Genomic DNA, 19999 nt, shown 5'->3' with positions numbered 1-19999 from the left:
GTCTACCATTAGCATCTGCCATACTAAATGCCCCTTCATCGTTCACCTACTCAATCTTTTTTTTTTTTTTTTTAAATCAGGAGTAAGTTACTACTAGAGGAAAACACTTGAGATATAGACATAGGAAAGAATAGTCTTCCATCCAAGTACTGAGGACTGATGAGTCCCAACCTTGCTTGATTTGTGAGATCAGACAAGATCAGGTGTGTCCAGAGTGATGTGCAGCAGTAAAGGATGAGAACCTTCTGACTAGGAGCCAAGGGCACCGGAAGTAGTATTCATTGACAAATGGGGTTATGTGAAATTAAGAGTTAACAAAGTGAATAGTCTGCAGAATGAAAGTTTCCTAGCGTACTTGAGGCAAGGGTTAATATCTGCAAATTATTAGTTGTTTGTTGGAGGCAACTGCGCATCCTCAGTTGCTGTCCTCCTTTGAGACAAGGACTTTCATTGTTGCGGGGCTCACTAATTAGGCTGAACTAGAGCCCCAGGGCTGTGCTGTCCCTGCCCTCTCAGCCCTGGCCTTATAAACTCACCACACACCCAGAGTTCTAGACATTCTGGATCAAACTCAGGTCCTCATGCTCATGAGACAAGTATATACTTTACCAACTGAGCCACCTCCTTAGCCCCAAGAACTGCAAACATTAACCACCAGAAGACTAGACCTGCCAGTCAATAGATAGGTTCCACAGCTCTCAGAAGAAGCACAGAGGGCCAGTATCTTCAAATGTGACCAATATCCTTAGGCACCAGGGTAATGTAAATGAAAACTATGCCACCTCCTCCTCACCCAAGTCAGAATGGCTGTCATCCAGAAAATAAAGACCCCCAGTCCTGTTGAGGATATAGGGAGAGGAGCCTCACTTACACAGCTGGTTGGTGGAAATGAGTGTGGCAGTTTCTCAAGCAGATTAAACAGATCTACCACGTGACCAGCCCATACCACCTGTAGGCATGGACCCAAAGGGTCTGTGCTACCTCAGAGATGCTTGCACATCCATAGTTACTGCTGCTTCTGCACAGTAACAAAGGAATGGACCCAACCTAGATGTGTCATCAACAGAAATGGATAATAAAAATGCCTTGCATATGCAAAATGGAAATTTATACGGCCATAAAAAAATGAAATCTTCAAAAAAAATAATAAATTTGGCAAGTGTTATGTGATGGCTATTCTTTGTGTCAGCTTGACTACGTCCAGAATTAACTAAAACCACCTTTGAGGTATTTTTGTTGATTGAATCATTGTAAGTGGGAAGACTTACCTTTTAATCCAGATTCATTTTAGGTAGGACAATCCACCTTTAATCTAGGCCCCCACGTTCTGCTGGTGGCAGCCTGTATAAGGACATGGAAGACTAAAATCCACTAAAACTGAGCCAAAGAAAACAATTACTTTCCTCTTGTTAGGTTTTGGTCACAGTATCACAGAGATAGCTAACACACAAGGTAAGTTTCTAGGAACAAATAAGTAAGGCATTTTTTAAATGTGAAAATACAATATCATGTTTCTGTTTGCTCTGTTGGTTCGTCTTTTTGAGGAAGGTTTGTATAGCCCAGGCTGGCTCAAACATCTCCTGTTGGTTTTTCTTAGTAATATCGCCTATAGTTAGAAAATAAATGATGGTGTCTTAAGAGAGCTTTGCTGAGTGACTCACTTTAGGTTTTCTCCTTCCCTTTCTAATAGGATTCCCTAGCTGGCAGCTGCCTGGGATCTGTAGAGTGAAGCTACAGGACTCTTACGTGGCGGGCCATGGAGCAGTATACGACCAACAGCAATAGTTCCACAGAGCAGATTGTGGTGCAGGCTGGCCAGATTCAGCAGCAGGTATGGGAGCTGGTGTGCTTGGACCATCTCAGTTCTGTAGCTGGTGACCGAGCGGTGGCTTGTTTGTGGTGACTCTGGGGAAGTGCTTGGGCCCTGTCAGACCTTACAAGACCCTCCCGGTCTCGTGACTTTGTGCTGCACTGGGAACCCGTCTGTTGCCACTTGGCATCTGTTCTCTGTGAAGACACTTTAGAAAGTACATTGGCCCTCTGTAGCTTATGAAAAGAAAGCTAGAACACTTGCTGCTTTGGCTCTGGATTTGGTCTACTTGTTCCCTTTGTTTTATGCCAACTTGTGATAAAGTAAAGGTTTAACCACAATAGACAACAGTGAGATTTCAGGCAGTCTGCTGGTCTGTTCTACCCCAGAGTTTATTCTGAACAGTTGTAGTTTAATATTAGAATAATACTTTGGTGCTGCTCTGGATAAGTACACTATTGAAGAGGAGCTCCTGGCTGCCATTTCTTCCATAAGGAAGTGGACCAGATGTTTGAATTAGTGCACAGAAAACATTTGCCATGCTTTTACCTAGTTTATAGAAGCAAACCTTCTCTCAATCCCCCCGCCCCCCCCCCCCCCCCCAGCTTTGGAAAAAAGACATTGTTTCTATCTGCTCACAGGCCAGTTGCTGTTGTCCTGGGTGTGTTTTCTCCTTAGAATAGGGGTTCACTAAGACAGATTAGAGGGAGGGTGAAGGAAGTATTGATGATGAGTTTCCATCCCACTGGTCAAGGGAGAGGCTGCTCTGCATTAAGGGGACTAGTGAGCTTGGTAGCCCCCCCAGCCTCCCTAGCCTCCCCCCTGTCCACACTGCTGTAGCACTAGCAGCTTCCTGCAGCCGCCTTAAGCAAATGGGCCTTGGGGGAGCCTTCACACAGGCAGAGCCTTGGTGGGTCTCTTCCTGGAGGACTTCCCCAGGATAGGAAGTCAGGTGGCTTTCTGAAAAGGTTGCCTCTAAAGCAGCGAGTCATTTGGATGGGAATAAGTCTTCAATTTGGGGGATGCAGGAGTAGCAGCCTTTCGAGGCTGAAATTTGGATCACCATGACTAGTTCCTTCTTCCGTGGTGCTGTGTTAAAGCCCAGAAACTTGGTCATTTCAAGGCTTTAAACCTGGTGGTTTGTTCCTGTGAGCCTAAGCAAATGAAGAAAATCTTACCATAAATGTATAGCAGTGGGGTAAAATCCCTGTGTTTGGAAACAAGGAAAGGCCTGCATTGTCTGTTGTGTTAAGTCATTAGAAGTATGTTATAAGGCCCACTCTAGGGACAGCCTTGCTATACGACAGCTTGGAGATGGGAGTCCACACCTTTGAAAGCTCCTGTGTGGAATGAAGCTTTTCAGAGACTCCCCATTCTCCCTCAAGTGATCTCAGGTCTTGAGCTGTACGTTTCCATCCTGATACATTTCAAGCTCTTCCTGTTCCTGTTCTCAGCAGCAGGGTGGTGTCACTGCTGTCCAGTTGCAGACTGAGGCCCAGGTGGCATCCGCCTCAGGCCAGCAAGTCCAGACCCTCCAGGTAGTGGTGCCCTCTCTGATTCTCTGTGAGCACTGCCCATGAACATTGCCTGTCCGCTGCTGTTTGTGTTTGGATCTCAAGTTGAATGCAAAGTCGCATGCCTTTTGTGCTGCTAACCTGTCTCTGAGGCCAACATGCCAGTGTCCATGCCAAAAACATCTAGTGACTGCTGTCTGTTTTCTGAGAAGTATGTGCTAAGTGTGTTGCTTTAGAAATCCAGGAAACAAGCCACAGGAAGACAATTTTACAGATGGCTTTAGAGCTTACTCAGTGCTCAGATGCCAGTCCAGCCACTTGGTGAAGTTTTGTGAATTATATTACACCAGAAAGTGGCCTGGAGAGGCCTGGCTGTACTGTGGCTTTGTTTTTGCTAAAAGGTGCACTTGACAGCTAACAGCCATTGCACTGAGCCAAGTTTATTCGAGGACTGCATGGCCTTTCCTGTCTCATTACGGGCTCTGCTGAGTGATGGCATATCTCTTGGATGGGCATATTTAAGTGCGAGCATAGGGTATGGTGGTCCCTGCCTCCTGTCCAACACTTGGATATGAGCAGGAGGAATGAGAGTCTGAATCTGGGGACCAGGTTGGGCTCTCTTTAAAAAAAAAAAAAAACAAAAACAGAACCGGGAGGGGGGGGGGGGGGAGGGTGGTGGTGGCACACGCCTTTAATCCCAGTACTTGGAGTTGAGAGGCAGGAGGATCTCTGAGTTCAAGGACAGCCTGGCTACAGACTGAGTTTCAGGAAAGACACAAAACTACACAGAGAAATCCTGTCTTGAAAAACCAAAGATGGAAAAAAAAAAATGAACTGGAGTTAACCAGTGCTGTTCTTCAGAATCATGTATGGTCAATTTAAATATCCTTGAAAAATAAGAGTAGCACATTGTCTTTTCTGGGTCCATTGAGAACTAAAGTTTTGAGAAACTGGCAAGATTCAGATGCCTGCCCTCCCTGTCATCCTCCACTGAATTGGAATGACTTAGTTGGCTTCCAAAGACAAACTGGCATCCCACTTGTAGTGAGTGCTGCTGAGATCCTCTTGAAGTAACCGCCCCTTCCTGTAAGTCAGTGCTTCTCAACTTCCTAACGCTGTGACCTTTAATACAGCTCCTCATGTTTGTGGTGACCCCCAACCATAACATTATTTCATTGCTACTTCCATAACTAATTTTGCTACTACTATGAGTTGTGAAGTAAATAATCTGTTTTCTGATAGTCTTAGGCAGTCCCTGTGAAAGGTCATTTGACCCATAAGGTCATGACCCACAAGTTGAGAACCACTACAGTAAGGCCTTGACCCTGTCAACCTGCCCAACCCTGGCGCTTAAGTAGTGTTCGGTGATGACAGTGCGAGTTCTACACATACATTAAGACAAAAGAAGGGGGTTCTGTTTGTCTTCCTGCACAGGTGATCTTAGGAGCGCAGTAGCTTTCTGTCCTGCTTGCTTCATCTGTTAATACATGAAATGGTGTCTGGGTTGTCATTAACCACGTGGAATGGAATGTTAGTAACGTGCTCTTACCTGTGTGGCTTCTGTCTCATGCATGAGTCTTATCATCTGTTGTAGACATGGTGAGCTCTTCAGAGTCTCATCTCCGTTAATCGCATGATATATAGCATGTTAGTGTGGTGTGGGGGGGGGAATGGATGGATAACCAGAAAACTGTTGTGTCTTAAATCTGGGGACTATTTGCTGTCCAGTGTGGAGACCTAAGTTTGATCTAGAGAACTCACATAAATATGTGGTTTTGCCTGTAACCCAGCACTAGGGCACAGAAACAGGCAACCCCCGGGGCTGGCTGCCTAAATCTGGGAGCCCTGGGAGACTGTCTCCGAGTAACAGGGTGGCGAGCAGGAGGAGATACTGTCCAGTGCCACTCTGGCCCTCTCTCACGCAGGGAGCTGCACACCCTTACAGCACACAGTAACAACACAGCTGTGTCAGCCCCAGGAGCTCCAGATTGCATTGAAAAGAATGGAATGACGGGAATTTTCCTCTATAAAATCTCAGCGTTTCAGGAGAATTTTAAATAATTCTTTCTCTTACTCCCGTGGTAAGGCTTCTGAAAAATTTCCTGACATAGCACATAAAGCATTGGTGTAGCAAAGGGATTTCAGTGGAGAAATTAAGAGGAGAGAATGTGAGCAAATTAAGTCATAAAGTCTTTACAGTTCTCAGGGCAGCCCTGAGGGTGGGCTATTCCCATGGTTCTGATGGCGGTGAGTGGTAGCAGGAGAGCCTCACCATCTCCTTATCTAGGACAAATTCATCGTCGCACAGTTGACTGATGCTGTTGGAGGAGACTGCTGCTGGAACTGAGAAACAAGTATTTAGTTGTTCCGTTACAGATAGTTCCTTCAAGCAAAGATAGTCTACAGTGGGAGTTTGGATTTGGCCTGTTGCTCATCCCCATCTCCAGAGCAACTTCTCTCTGGCCTCTGACGCATTCTCCCTGAGTTTTCACATTGGATGACTTCCTTTCTAGAGTGATCTGTTGACGCAGAAGACTTGAAGATTAGAAATCATTTACACATGATAGCTATCTGATTTCAGTGTTTGATTGTGTCTGATAATTAAATAACTATGTAATATTTAAGATGCAATATGCAGAACTCTACTGTGATTGTCACAGACTGACCGGAAAGTATTTCTGGAGAGTTGATTTGGTTTGATTTTGAACAGGGTCTCATCAGGCTTATGTGGAGCTCACTCTGCTCCATCTGTCCTCAAGATCATGCTCCTGCCCCAGCTTCCGCAGTGCTGAGATGACTGGCCCACCCAGGCCATGAGTCTCCAAGTGGTGGCTCTTTAGGAGCCACCATTCCTGGACTCCTCAGGTTCAAGTGGAGGAAAACGTTCATGTTTCCTTTTTGGGTGAACCCAGGAGGAAGGTTCGCATGAGCTTTCAGAGCTCTTCCTATTTATTCAGCGCTAGAGTTAGGGCTGCTTGGATTCACCACCACCATTACTCCCTCACCGACGATCTTCCAGTCGTACCAGAAAAAACCATTCCTGGGTACCTGTTTGAGAAGGCAAACAACCTGTGACTTGACTGCTTTCTTAAATTCAGCCTGGTTTTGGTGATAAATACCTTACATCTATTGAGATTTTCCAGATTCTCAATAGGCTCCTTATATGTGACTTTTGGATATCCAACTGGCACTAATCAAAAATAGCAGAGGTATCTGAAGAGCATGACACTTAACTTTCTTGGAGTGGCAGAGATGCTCAATGATTAAGAGCACCATACTGCTACTGCAAAGGATCTGAGTTCATTCCCAGCACCCGTGTGGCAGCTCTTAATCACTGTAACTCAGGCTCCCAGGGATCTGACAGCCACCCTCTGCAGCAGCATATGCACATAAGCTCCACACAGACAAACACATGGGAGGGGAGGTAAAAAGACTGACTTTTTCATCCTGCACTTGGAGGCCCGCGGCAGGAGGATCTCTAAGTTCAAGACCAGCTAGCACTACATAGAAAGACCCTGTGGACGGGGATGACTGACTTCACTAAAGTCTGTCTTGCCTCCCCTCCTGCCAAGCAGGAAGACAATTCAAGTGACCAGTTGACTGTCTGGTGAAGCCACTGTGTCTTACGCTGTTTCATTGTTGGTGTTTATTTTCATTCCAGGTCCAGGGCAGCCATTAATGGTACAAGTCAGTGGAGGCCAGCTAATTACATCAACTGCCAAACCCCATCATGTCCAGCTGTGCCGGTGGACAAGGCCAAACTATCATGCAAGTACCTGTTCTGGAACACAAGGTTTACAGCAGGTAAGTGTATTTTAAAAGTATTATAGATTGCACATCAGTGAAGTTTGATATAAGTATGGGTGGTATATATATCCATGCTGTGTACAGGTTTGCACACACAGATGGAGCCAGCGTCAGTCAGTGTCAGTTCTTCACCTTTAGTCAGCTGCCAACACTTTTAATTGTTATACTTGAGAGTCCTTAAGAAAACTTGGCAGTTACAGCCTACCAGATAGATGAAGAACGTCTCTAGGATGTGAGCCGTGTCCTGATCCTCTTCCCCTTCTTCCTACCACAGTCAGTCAGCTGGAGAGCTGCGGGAAACTTGAGGTCCTAGGCATGTCCTTTACAGCCTCAGGGGTAGAAGGCGCCTAACTGGAGTAACCTCCCAGCTGCTGGGTGTGAGCAGCAGGGCTCCTCAGGTGGGTCAGGAAGTGACAGACGCTTCCAAAGCTGCTGAGCAGGGAGATGGTCTCAGGTGCCATGGCAATGACTTTGTTTAAGGAGCTGGCACCCTGACTTCTGTTGGGGTATTCTTGAGTATAAAGTACTAGAAATTTTGAGTTGTGGGGCCTTTCTAAGTACTTTCTCATTGGATCTTTAGAGTTTGTATCCAGCAGTCAGGAAGTGGGATTCTGTACATGAGCAGAGTGTGAGGCTTTTTTTTTTTGAACCTTTTCCTCAAGTTAGAAGCCTTCAAAGAAAAAAACTTTCAAAACTTGTCAAGTTCTGATGATACTTCTAACAAGTGACTGTCCAATTAGATAAGGGAAAGGAACTAGGCTCGGGTACCACACAGGATCTCATGCCTTCCGTATTTTGCCTGTTGAGGTTTGGTGCTCCCAAACCTGGAACAAAGGAGAAGTCTGGAGAGTAGATGAACATAATGGCGGTTGCTGAGTGGTGGTGAGGCTTGGGACTGGAGTAAGAGAGGAATACAAGCGTGTCCCTCACCTCCCCTGTCTCCTGCTGTGCATATTGTCTATTCCCATGGTTGTAGCAAGAAGCTTTTGTATTAGTTACTTTTCTTCTGGCTCACCTTAAGGGCACCAGCCCAGCATGGGGAGGAGACGTGGCAGGAACATGGCATCTGCAGCCGGGAGGCCGAGTAGTGGATGCCCGTGGTCAGCTCGCTTTTCTCTTTCTTCACTCAGTTCAGGACCCCAGCTCATGGATGCCACTTGTAGTTAGGATAGGTTTTCCCACCTCAGGTCGTCTAATCTAGAAACTCCCTCCACAGACGTGCCTAGGGCTTGTTTCCATAATGATTCTTTATTCAATCAAATTGATGATTGTACATTTCAATTTCTGTGGATCAGGAATCTTGACAGCTGATCTCTCTCTCAAGGACCTATTCATAATGTTAAGCTTGGCTGCCATAGCTTAACATTTGACTTAGAAAGAATATATTTTGAAAGTTGTTTTATTCATTTATAAAGCACTTGAGTATTTTTTAATTAAATGTACTTTAAAAAGATAACCATTCCAGCAATGTTTTTTCTTTAATGAACACCGATTCTTTAATTGTTGATATCCCAAACAATATTCAATATTATTTGATGGTTTGAAAAACACAAACAAGCTTTTCAGTAATTGATAGCTGATATTAGGACAAGACTCCTGTCCTCTTCTGAGCATTTATTACTCTGTTGTAATTTTGGGACTAGGGTCTTAAGTAGGCCACACACTAGCCTCAAACTCACTGAGTCCTTTAAGACTGGCCTTGTATTCCTGACCATCTTGCCTCTGCCTCCCAGGTTGTAGACTTAAAGGCATGTGCCTCCACATATTTCCTGGTCTCTAGAGGAATTTATTCAGCTGATATGCAGAAACCAAAGGAGAGAGACTGGAGAGAGAGCTCAGCAGTTAAGAACACTAGTTATTCCTCCAGAGGACTCATATTTGATTTCCAGTACCCACATGGTAGCTCACAGCCATTTGTGACTCCATTTCCAGAGGATACAACTCCCTCTTCTGGCTTCTGTAGACACCAGGCACGCACATGGTGAATACATACATACATGCATGCAAAACACCCATACACATAAAATAAAAAATGAAAAGTAAAAACAAAAATAAGGAACCAACGGAGTCATGTCGGTTTGGTGCCAACCTTTTAGTGTATTGTCTTTCACAGATACAGTTGGTCCCCCTGGTCAGATCCAGATTCAGGGCGGGCAGGCAGTGCAGGTGCAAGGCCAGCAGGGTCAGACTCAGCAGATCATCATTCAGCAGCCACAGACTGCAGTCACCGCCGCCAGACTCAGGTGAGCAGCAAGCCATCTAATTCACATAGAATATGAATGCACGAAAGCTATGAAAAATGTCCTTGGGTTCTCGGTGGGTCTTTGGCATCTGTTGAGCATGTCATTGTTTTCTACAGACACAGCAGCAAATTGCTGTCCAGGGACAGCAAGTGGCCAGACTGCTGAAGGGCAGACTATCGTCTACCAGCCAGTTAACGCAGATGGCACAATTCTCCAGCAAGGTAAGCTGCCACTCTTGCCCTGGAACTTTGCAGCCATTAGGTCTAGCCTTTGCGTACCTGGGAATGCTTCAGAGGTGTTGTGAAGTCACATCACATTTACACAACAACATCACCAGTTGGCCAGGGATTGTCAATTCTTGTCACCATAGTGACCAGCCCATGATGTTTGTAGACTAGAATTGCTGCAGTTTAGTTCTAGGCCTCTACATCTAGTCATCTAGTTGTTTACTTTAGAGTCAAGAGGGCTTCTCAGCCTCCACCTGGCTGAGACGATGTAAACACACATACAGAGAATCTGTGCCCTAGGAAGAGATGAGGGAAACGAATCTAGATAGGCGGGGGAAGAGACAGGCTCAGAGTGGACTACTTACAGGCTTTGAAGCTAACTAAACCTAGAAAGGCTGCTCAGCCAGAACCATGATGGTTCGATTGAGACCAAGATCTCACAGTGTACTACACGCAGAGAGTGAGTAGCTAGCTGTGTGGTAGCCACATAGGAGAGAGCCAGGCCGGACTGAGCCCCAGCAAGGCCTCTTACAGTGTGACCAGGTCCTTGGGCTGCAGCTGCATTGGCCGTGGGAATGGTCTGTGAGGAGGCCTCCACATCATCTTGCCCTTTGGATACCATCGTTAGAGTGTATAGTATGTATAGTATAGTATAGTATAGTATAGTGGAAGTATGTGTGTAGAATTGGGCCCTAGACGTTCATAGACACTTCCAAAAAGGAACTTACACAGAGACTGCTTAGCAAATGGAGTAAAGGAGTGGGGGAGGGCGTCTTTTCTCCCTGGCGTTTGTCAGTGCGTCTGTCCAGGAGGGTATGCGATAGCCAGGTGGACGGGACTAACCGTCTTCCCTTCTTTCTGTTCCGTGTGCCTGTTTTTTTGTTTTGTTTTCTTAAAGTTACAGTCCCTGTTTCAGGCATGATCACCATCCCAGCAGCCAGTTTGGCAGGAGCACAGATCGTTCAGACAGGAGCCAACACCAACACAACCAGCAGTGGACAAGGGACTGTCACCGTGACACTGCCGGTGGCGGGCAATGTGGTCAACTCGGGAGGAATGGTCATGGTAAGGAAGGCCGTTCCCCGTTTGTGTTCTGGCACAGGAGCTTCCACGGGCTCCCCATCTCAGCTGCAGGTTGTGAAATTGCTTATGGTGTGAACTTCTTGGAGTTGAACTCCATCTCAGGCACTAACAGTGGTCGACACTCACAAGATGCGTAATTCATTCTGATGCCTCCCAGTGTCTCAGCCTATTCTAGACACTGGAGATACAGCGGAAGAGAGGTGTGAATGTGCAGTTTTGAGTGTTCGTGCTACTAACAGGGCTGGCCTCTGTTCCTGCAGATGGTGCCTGGAGCTGGCTCCGTGCTGCTATCCAAAGAATCCTCTACCTGGAGCGGAGATGCTGGAGGAAGAGCCCTGTATGTGAATGCCAAACAGTATCACCGCATCCTTAAGAGGAGACAAGCGCGGGCCAAGCTAGAGGGCCGAAGGGAAAATTCCAAAGGAAAGAAGGGTGCGTATGCCGTGCGAGGAGTGCCGGGAAGAAAGGCGGAAGCAGCAGCACGTTTGTTCTGCCTGTAAGAGTGTCTTGAGTAGGAGTGTTTCCTTGTCCCTTCCAAACAATGGAGGCAGGCAGGCTTGCTGTAAGAACACACAGTGGCTATAAGCAGGGCTTTTCTTTCCCCTTTCTTCCGAAAGAAGTCCAGAGGTGACTTGTCTCGGACTTCGTCTCGTCTACAGCTGCATGCTTGTCTGTCACTTGTAGTCTGTAATGGCTGTGGAGCTGTAGCCAAGGGGCCAAGGGAGACGAAAGAGGTTGCTCTCTTCAAAGGAGGCCGTCCAGCCATCACATTAGCCAGCATGCAGTGACCCATTCTACATACCTGCAGAGAGCGTAGAGATGTGTCTCCTCCTACCTGCCACCGCTCAGCCACGCCTCCTCTGGGTCGTCAGTGCTGGAAGGGAATAACGGTCATCACGTTTCCCTCCGTTCATTGTTCTTGAGTGCCACTGTCTGGAACTTGAACAGTTGACTGCACTGGGTGACCGGCAGCTCTCACCAAGTTAGGTGTTCTTGTTTTCAGAAATACCTCCACGAGTCTCGGCATCGACAGCGCATGGCACGGAAGCGTGGTGAAGGGCCGGTTCTTCTCTCCAAAAGAAAAGGATAGTCCTCACATGCAGGTAAGGGGGTGGAATCTTCTTCCTCTGCTTCTGCCTTCTCTTCAGCAGCAGCGGCTGTCCTCCATTCAAGGGACGTGTCTCCACAGAGTGCGGGGTCGTTGCTTAGCTTCTTCTTTTTAAAAGCACTAAAAGTTTCCACCCCATGGCCTTTCTTCCCTTCTTGTTTTTTTCTAAATGTTTTTCTATTGCCTTCTTCTCAATTCCTGTGTTTCAGGAAAGGTTTTCTTTTTCTTTTAGCATACTCTATTAGCAGTAGGTGACATTTACTATTACGTGGCAGGTCTTGTGTTAAGCACTCCAGTAAACTTTTAGTTGTTGTTTTGCTGACTGTGGCGACCTCAGGGCGTGGGATAGGAGTGACTTCTTGTCACCATTTTTGCAGTGAATATGTGTTTTTGAGAAGTGAGTAACTTGACAGGTCAGTTGGCAGATAGCTGCGGCCAGTAGGCTTGTCCGCCGCTTCTAGCTTTATGCTCTTTTTCACCTGCCCTTACCCATTTCTCTCTCTCCTGCCTGGTCCACGTCTTTCCAGTCTCCAGGCTCAGATGCTCCTTCGCCATCGTTTTGCATGGGTATCTTTTTCTCACTGCATAGCCTAGGCTAGCCTCAAAGTGCAGTATTCCTGCCCTCGTTTTCTAAGCGCTGGGAGTACAGGTGTGTGTCACCACCAGGCAGTTTCTGTCCCCTTACTTTTAGGCCTGGTTAGCTCTGAAAGGCCTTTAGCCTGCTCTCATCTCGAGATAGAGCTTTTACTCTTGTATTTTCCTACAAGTTCTTCCTTCACTTGAAAGTATGAAAATCATCAAGAAATGTTCTCTGCTTGGGTCACACTGCTTCCCTTACTAGAGTGTAAGTTACATCAAAATAGGTTTTGTTCTCTTGAGTTTGTTGGGCTTAGCTTAGGATCCAGTTCTGAACAAATACTCAGCAAGTACTGGATGAGTTACTGAATTCCTTTGGTTGGCTGGCTTCACTGTCATCACGTGGAATTCCTCCGTATTCTTACAGTCTCTTCCGTTGACCACAGGCACTTCTGTATCAGATCGTAAAGACTTTCATGGTCTACTCGAGGCAGCCTGGGTTTCCTTGGCCTGTCCATGGGTGGGCTCTGACACTTCCTTCAGTCATGAAGGTGGTCTTCAGCAGGACAGTCCTCCTGTTCTTTGGTGCTGTCTGTGGGGCTGCCAGCTGTGGGCCATTGTGTTAAAGGCTCTCCTTATTCTCCATGCTGACTCGAGGATCTTAAGTTCCGTAGCCTCTTTTAGTCCTTTACCTGTGGAGTAGAATACTATTAGGATTCCAAACACAGCATGTCATGGTGCTTGCTCGGGTCTTTGTCCTAGCCATGCAAGTACGTTAAGGGTGGGCACAGGTCAGGATGCTATGAAAGCAAAACTTTATCAACCATGCAGCTTGATGGGGAGCCAGGCCAGGCCTTAGTGCTTTCAGGGGATGGATCTGCCACCCCTCATTGATGGTAGAGTTGTATTTAAACCATGTGTGCGGAAAAAGAGATCATTTTGGAGCTTCAGTTTACTTGAAAGTTGTGTGGGTTCCCTGGGTGGTGAGTTGTAAGAGGCAGAAACTCCTGCGTAAAGGACTGTTGTTCTGTCTTTGTAGGATCCAAACCAAGCTGATGAAGAAGCCATGGCACAGATTATCCGAGTTTCCTAACCCCAGGAGGGCGGCAGAGCTGATGAGTCATGTTCCTCTCCACTGTTTCCGCTGTTTGGAAATGGCCGACTCTTCCAATGGGACACTGATGATTGCACGCTGCCCTTGCTCAGGACAGGAACTGCTTAGCTCAGGATTACAGCTGCAGTGCTGGCTGATGAACTGGAGTTGCCAGCCTTTGTCTCACCCTTTCATTCAGGACCTGATTCAGACTGGCGGGGACACTGACCTTTTGTGAATTTGGATGATACAAGGAGGTGTTGACCAGCCAGCGTTCCATACACAGCACTTCTCTTGAGTGGTCTGAGGCCAGCCAGTCAGCCATTGAGTAGGGAGAGCAGCCTTCTCACCTTGGTCTGCAGTCAAGGCAGCCGCAGCCCATGCCTTCCTGTGGAATGTCACCAGCATCCATCCCCTGGCGGGATGTCGGGCTGGCTGATGCACTGCACTCAGGTGGCGCTCAAGAAGGAAGCTTCATGTTCAGACATGGAGCAGCAGACTGAGCTGCAGTCTCTGGCTGTGTGATAAGAACCTGTCTGCCCACATGCTAGGTTGGTTTACTTCAGCCAAGAAAGTCCAGAGAGGATCTTTTGGACTCAGGATAAAAGGATAGACGACCTTGAGGATCTGTCTAAAAGGTACATCACTGACTTAGCTCTGACTGGTCTGCTCATCCCTGTTAACAGGCCTTCCGGGCCGTCATTCGTACTGGGCCACTTTAAAGACAGTTTAGAGAGTAAATGGACCTTGCAGCAGATTTTCCCAGTAGAGAACAAAACTTCCCAACATCTGTGCTGAAGTATCGACGTGTACGGTGGTTCTTCAACAGAGGCAAACCTAGGATCTTTAATCATGGGCTTTATGACAGCGAGTAGGAAGGGAAGGATCTTTGCATTTCCCTCTAGAGAGCAAGGGTCCTGCCTGCCCGGCTGCTGCCAGAGAGCATGATTCTCCAGTGGCTGGGTGCCAGGCCTGGTCTCAGGCTGAAGAGAGCACGTCACTCACATTCACGCTGACCACCTTCTGCCGTGCACTAAGGGAAGGTGGAGGTGTGCTCCTTCCAGTGTCCGAAGAAGCACTGTTGAGGTGGCCATCCTGGACGCATACTGGAACACTGCTGGAGCTCGGAGTGGAGGAGAGACTCGGCTTCTTCACCCCGCCTCTTCGTGCTGCCCAGAGGCTGAATGTTCTTCCCATGGCAGCTGATCTCTTTGGTGCCAGTTCCCACTTGTTTTCTCCTTTCTCTGTAGGCCTTGCAGCAGGGTTTGCACACGCATCTGTGCTGTGGGGATCCACTACAGACTAGGAAGAAGATTCCTGCGGGGTCAGGAATTGGGCCGTAGCTCCCAGGATGAGTTGGGGCTCAGAAATGTGTTTTCTGGACAAGCACTCTACCACTGAGCCACACACAGCCAGCCCGCAATCTCCTGTGGATGCTGAGGCTGGAGGAGAAGAGTGGGCTGCCGCTCTGCAGTCAGAGTCCAGTGCAGTCATTCCAAAGACTTGGGGTTGGTTAAGATACCAGTCAAGTCTAAAGACCGGCTCTTTGACTTCGTTCTGTGTTGAGGATGGGAAAGATTTTAACCTTAGAACGGAACATCACACGTGTGGAGAGCGGTTTAATCGGAGAAGCATGAAGTAAGCCATCGCTTCCAGCTCCCAGGAATCTTGCCATTGCTCCTGGCTTCCAGATGTCAGAGGGGGCTAATCCTTTTTTAGTAAACTCACTAGAAACTTCTGGCTCTTCACGTGAGCTTTCGGATATTACTGAAAACCATGAGGAATTTCTACCTTTGTGGTGGTGAGGATTCTAAGGGAAGGTCAGGGATTCCTCAGACCTAACGTCTAATGCTTCAGCCAGCAATTGTGGAATGTTATTTATTTGTCTCCATAAGTTTGTATATAATCTTAACCTCGTATTGTTGCTGAGTTTCATTTTGAGGAAGGCACGTTTGAGTTTGATTTCCTTTGAGACAGATGCTTGGGTTTCCATTTGCCCCTGCACTGCAGTTAGCTCACGACCCTTTCTTTGTGGTATTGTAGCACAACGTCCCAGCCTGGGGGGCGGCTGAGTTCTGGGTTTTTGTTTGTTTAACTTAGTTCTTTTGACCTGTTCTTGGGATTGTAGTGATGGCTTCAAAGACACAGTGAGTGAGGATCGGGCTGCTGGTCTGGTGCATCTCTCTACTTCCTGAGCACTTCTGTTGCAGGATAGCTAGTGTGTAGATTTGAATTGCACTGGCAATGAACGGGGCACGCCAGTGTCCAGACGCCGCACCAACAGCCTCCCCTGGCTGCAGGGTGCCTGATAATGATGTCGTGATTTTCCTTTGGGTCTCAACTATGTAGGTCTCCCCACCAGCAAGGGGGGTACAGGTGATCATTGGTGTCATTGCAATTTTTTAAAATAAATTTATAAAAATAGTAAAAAGTGGTTTGACTTTATTTTGTTTGGTTTTCGGTTTTGCTTTTTGAGATCTGAACTGGCTATGTAGCCCAGGCTGGCCTCCAACTTACTATCTTCCTGCCAGGTGGTCACCCCCACTCCCAGCAAGGGTGACATCTGAGAAATCTGCATGTCCAGTGCCTGGAAACATTCATAATGTTTTATCACCAAAACAGCCCTCAATGTTCCATGTGGCAGACCTAAATGGAATGAAGATATACTACTTAAATTTTGAGCAAACTAAAGTCCACAGCTTGGGGCTGGGAAGCTATCTCAGTCTCAGCCTGGGAGCCTCATTTCAGCTCTAGAAAGCACATGCGAAAGGCATGGGGCAGCCCTGGCTTAATCTCAACAGTAAGGATATGAAGGCAGGACAATCCCTGGAGCCGGCTGAGCGGCCAGCCAGGCCTGCTTGGCAAGGTCTAAGCCATTAAGAGACCCTGTCTTAAAAAAGAAGTGGACAGACCTGAGGAATGATATTCCAAGGTTGACCTGGCTTCTGTAGACACGGATGCGCTTGCAAAACCCACAGCCTTCTGGTATGATTGCTGCTTTATGATTCTCCAGAAATCTGAACAATCAAGACTAGCTTCTCCGTTTATCTCAGGAGCCAGGGAAAAGCAGAGCCTGGGAGCTCAAGGTGAGATGCAGCAGGCCTGTCCTGCCAGAAACCAAGCTCCCAAGGAAAAGTACTGGCAGTGTTGAACAACTCAGTCTAACGCTTAGGGTGTGCTTCTAGTCACGTGGGGACAATGGGACCTGTCTCAAGGTCAGAGGTGAACCAGGGGCCTGGTCTAGCCATAAGGGAGGAAAATACTGATTCCCTTCTGGATTCTAGTGGTCTCCTTACGTTTCGATGAGAGCCAGCATGGTAGCTGTGCCCTCCTGTGTGTGTGGCTTCTGGAAAGCCGATGCAGATTAGATTCTGTGGGAAACCTACCTACTCACCCCCCGCGCCCCTCCCAGGGAGGGAGACTGGCTTCCATTTGGAGGGTCCCTGTGGTGCTTCTGTCTGGGACCGTTGTCACCATGGGGAGACAGCACCACACTGCACCTGCTGATGCCTGAAGAGTGCTTCTCAGAGCCCTCCAGGCAAAGCTGGGCGCCAGGCTTTGAGGAAGAAAGGCATTTCAGAATGAGTCAAACACGAAACAGGACATACGGAGGGCGGGCGGGAGCACAGTCCGTAGGAAAGGGGTTTGTCATAGGAGAGCCCTGGAAGGTCTTTGTACGCTTGTGGCTCCCTAAGGGACATCTCTAAAGGTTGCTAGGAGAACCCCTTTCTATCACCAGAGTGTAATTTGTAATGAGGCTAAAAGTGTGAAGTCGTTTTCCCATTAAAGCCCTTGGGAGACATGGCTCAGCAGCTGAGAGGTCTTGCTACTCTTGCAGAGGACCCGAATCACAGCATCCAAGTTGGTGGCCTCATAACCACCTGTAACTCCAGCTCCAGGAAATCTTACATCCTCTTCTGGCCCCTGCGGTCATGTCCTCATGTCACAGATCCACATACAGAAACACACACTCTTAAAATTTTAAAATTAAAATAAAGGACTGCTCTTTTGGGTCTTGGCTCCAAGATGAGTAAGGAAAAAAAAAAAAAAAAAACAACCGTTGTGCCAAAAAAGGCCTCAGCCATGTGCAGCTGATTCGCTGTGTGGATGCCCAGTGAGTGCCCAAGGAAAAGGCAGCTAAGTTTGTCATTTGGAACGCTGTAGAAGCCTCTGCCACCAGGGACAGTGCTTATGTTCTTCCAGACTCTCAAGCTACGTTTTATGAGCAGTGCCATTCTTGGCAAGGTAGTCAGGCATGGATGTGAACCTGGAAGGATGGGCCACGCCCACACAACTGCTGATGCTGCCCTGGGACCTCCAGCAAAGCCATGTAAAGAGGTGGCTTCATGAGGACACAAGAAAGATCATGGGGGAGAGAAAGTGGAAGTTATACTTGAAATGAATGAATAGAAAGCAAGAGACATACACAGCTAAAAGTCCAGCAAGGTGTGTCACCCGGCCCACAAGGGTCCTAGCCCCAGTGTCTCCAGCAAGGCCATCTGACAAGTTCCTCCTGTGGGCACTCCCTTCTTAAGAAATTATTGTTCTTACATTTCAAGGAGAACCAACATAATGTGTGTCCCTCTAGAGTGGCTTCTAGAAATCCATGAGGGTTGGCTTGGGTGTGGGAAGCCCACCCACCCACTCCCTACACCATTTAAGGATTGGTTTAGAATCAGACTTAGACTTTGAGGAGTCCACTTTAGAACGTGATGGCGCTTCAGCACCCACCTCCATGTCTTCTCTAGCAGGAACCACCCGTTTAGGAAGGAGAGATGCAGGGGTTGGTGAGAACACAGTGCTCCCCACCAGCTGAGCATCTGCGTCTTGGCCCACATGTGGCAGCATCTCGGAGCCTTCTTTCCCTGCCCACAGACAGATGTCTGGGTGGTGAGAGGGAAGAGTGCTTTCTCTGTAGCTCTGTCTCCTCCTCGTCCCTGCTTACAGAGCCGCTGTGACATGGCTGATAGACAAGCTGTGTTCCAGCTCAGCTCAGCCCCTGCTCAGCTCCCTCTGGCACCACAGTGATCCCAGCTGAGGGGCTAAGAGTCAGATAGCCCCCTAGGCATGCTGGGAAAAATGCTCAGGTAGGTCAGTGTACTTTCCACTTAAACATTTAAGATGCCAACTTGCAAGTTCTTCAAAACAATGACTTGGAGCCCCCCCCCACTGTGTGTGTGTGTGTGTGTGTGTGTGTTGGTGTGTGTGTGTGTGTGTGAGAGAGAGAGAGAGAGAGAGAGAGAGAGAGAGAGAGAGAGAGAGAGAGAATCTCCCAAAGAATCTCCCACTGATGGGCTCCTGTGGCAGGAACCAATCAGCTTCCTTGTCTTTGCCAGGGATTACTCAACCCCTGGGGATACTCCCACTATAGCCAATTCAGAGGGAGAGCGGGAACCCATCCCACATCTAAACATAAGAAAGCCCCAACCCTCAGAAAGATTCAGACACTGTTTCCAGTTCCCTCTCTACCTGCCTGTGAATCCTGTATGGGTTGTGTGTATATGTGTCTCACTTTGAAAAAAAAATCTATCAGAGGTGTCAAGACCTTGCTTTTCCTAAATCAGTGAAGAAAATCTGATCATATCATAACCTTGCAGGTCATAGCCAAAGAGCCAGCATGTTACGTCTAGAACCTTCTCCATGTTCCTACCCTCATGTGCAACATTCTTCTTCTCCTGTCTCTAGGTCTGTTTCAACGTGGACAAATCACCTTGGCCAAACAATTGGCTGTTGTGGGATATTCGTACACTGTGAGGATGCTGTGATTGGTGCAATAAAAAGCTGAACAGCCAATAGCTAGGCAGGAGAGATAGGCGGGGCTTCTAGAGAGAGGACTCTGGGAAGAAGGTGGAATCACCAGCCAGATGTTGAGGAAACAGGATTTACAGTACAGAGGAAAGGTAACTGAGCCACATAAAAGAACGTAGATTAAAAGATATGGGTTAATTTAAGTTATAAGAACTAGTTAGGAACAAACCTAAGCTAAGACTGAGCTTTCATAATTAATTAGTCCCCATGTTTTTTTGTGAGGTAGCGGCCCAAAGGAAAATCCTTGGCTAGACAAACCCTTCAACTTCCGAAGAAGAATTTCCTCTGGACCTGGTCTAGTGTCTTTTTCCAAACATTTTTGGAAAAGTTCAGTAACCCTGTTTCCTGAGGCAACCTTCTAACAACCCCCGTGAGAAATGAGAAGCCCAGCCAAATTATCCTGGTTCTCCTTAGGGCAATAGAGAGCCACAGTGAAGCTAGGTCCTAGCCAGGAGCTCTGCCCACATTCATCTAAGAATCTTCTCTCCCTTACTGTCGAGTAACCTAAAATCACTTAGCAGAGCGGCAGCCAGGCCTCGGTCTTCCACCTTGCTCTACCAACCACCTGAATGTGGCAAGAAGAAACTGAAAGAATTAGCCTCTGTGAGTGTGTGCACATGCTTATGGGTGCTTGTGCGCATGTGTGTGCATGCTTGTGAAGGCTATCGGTCAGTGCAGGTGTCTTCCTCTATCACTGTCCACTTTATTTCTTGAGACAGGCTGTCTCACT

At 47.5% G+C, this 19999-nt stretch overlaps 1 protein-coding gene across 1 annotated transcript; it reads left to right on the top strand.

The window, feature by feature from the left end:
- The first annotated feature begins 1756 nt into the window (after positions 1-1756).
- Positions 1757-15886, top strand: LOC114702166 (nuclear transcription factor Y subunit alpha). The gene is given in 16 exon segments (XM_037201968.1): positions 1757-1831; positions 3265-3271; positions 6992-7061; positions 7063-7100; positions 7103-7132; positions 9245-9364; positions 9480-9524; positions 9527-9595; positions 10500-10666; positions 10945-10967; positions 10969-11018; positions 11021-11085; positions 11087-11116; positions 11688-11740; positions 11742-11787; positions 13408-15886. Coding segments are annotated over 16 exon segments (942 nt in total). The 3' UTR covers positions 13462-15886.
- Positions 15887-19999: the final 4113 nt, after the last annotated feature.

Source organism: Peromyscus leucopus, unplaced genomic scaffold (assembly GCF_004664715.2).
Source record: "Peromyscus leucopus breed LL Stock unplaced genomic scaffold, UCI_PerLeu_2.1 scaffold_555, whole genome shotgun sequence".
NCBI classification, from domain to species: domain Eukaryota; kingdom Metazoa; phylum Chordata; class Mammalia; order Rodentia; family Cricetidae; genus Peromyscus; species Peromyscus leucopus.
The sequence above is the reverse complement of the archived record's forward strand: the minus strand, read 5'-3'. Positions and strand labels throughout refer to the sequence as shown.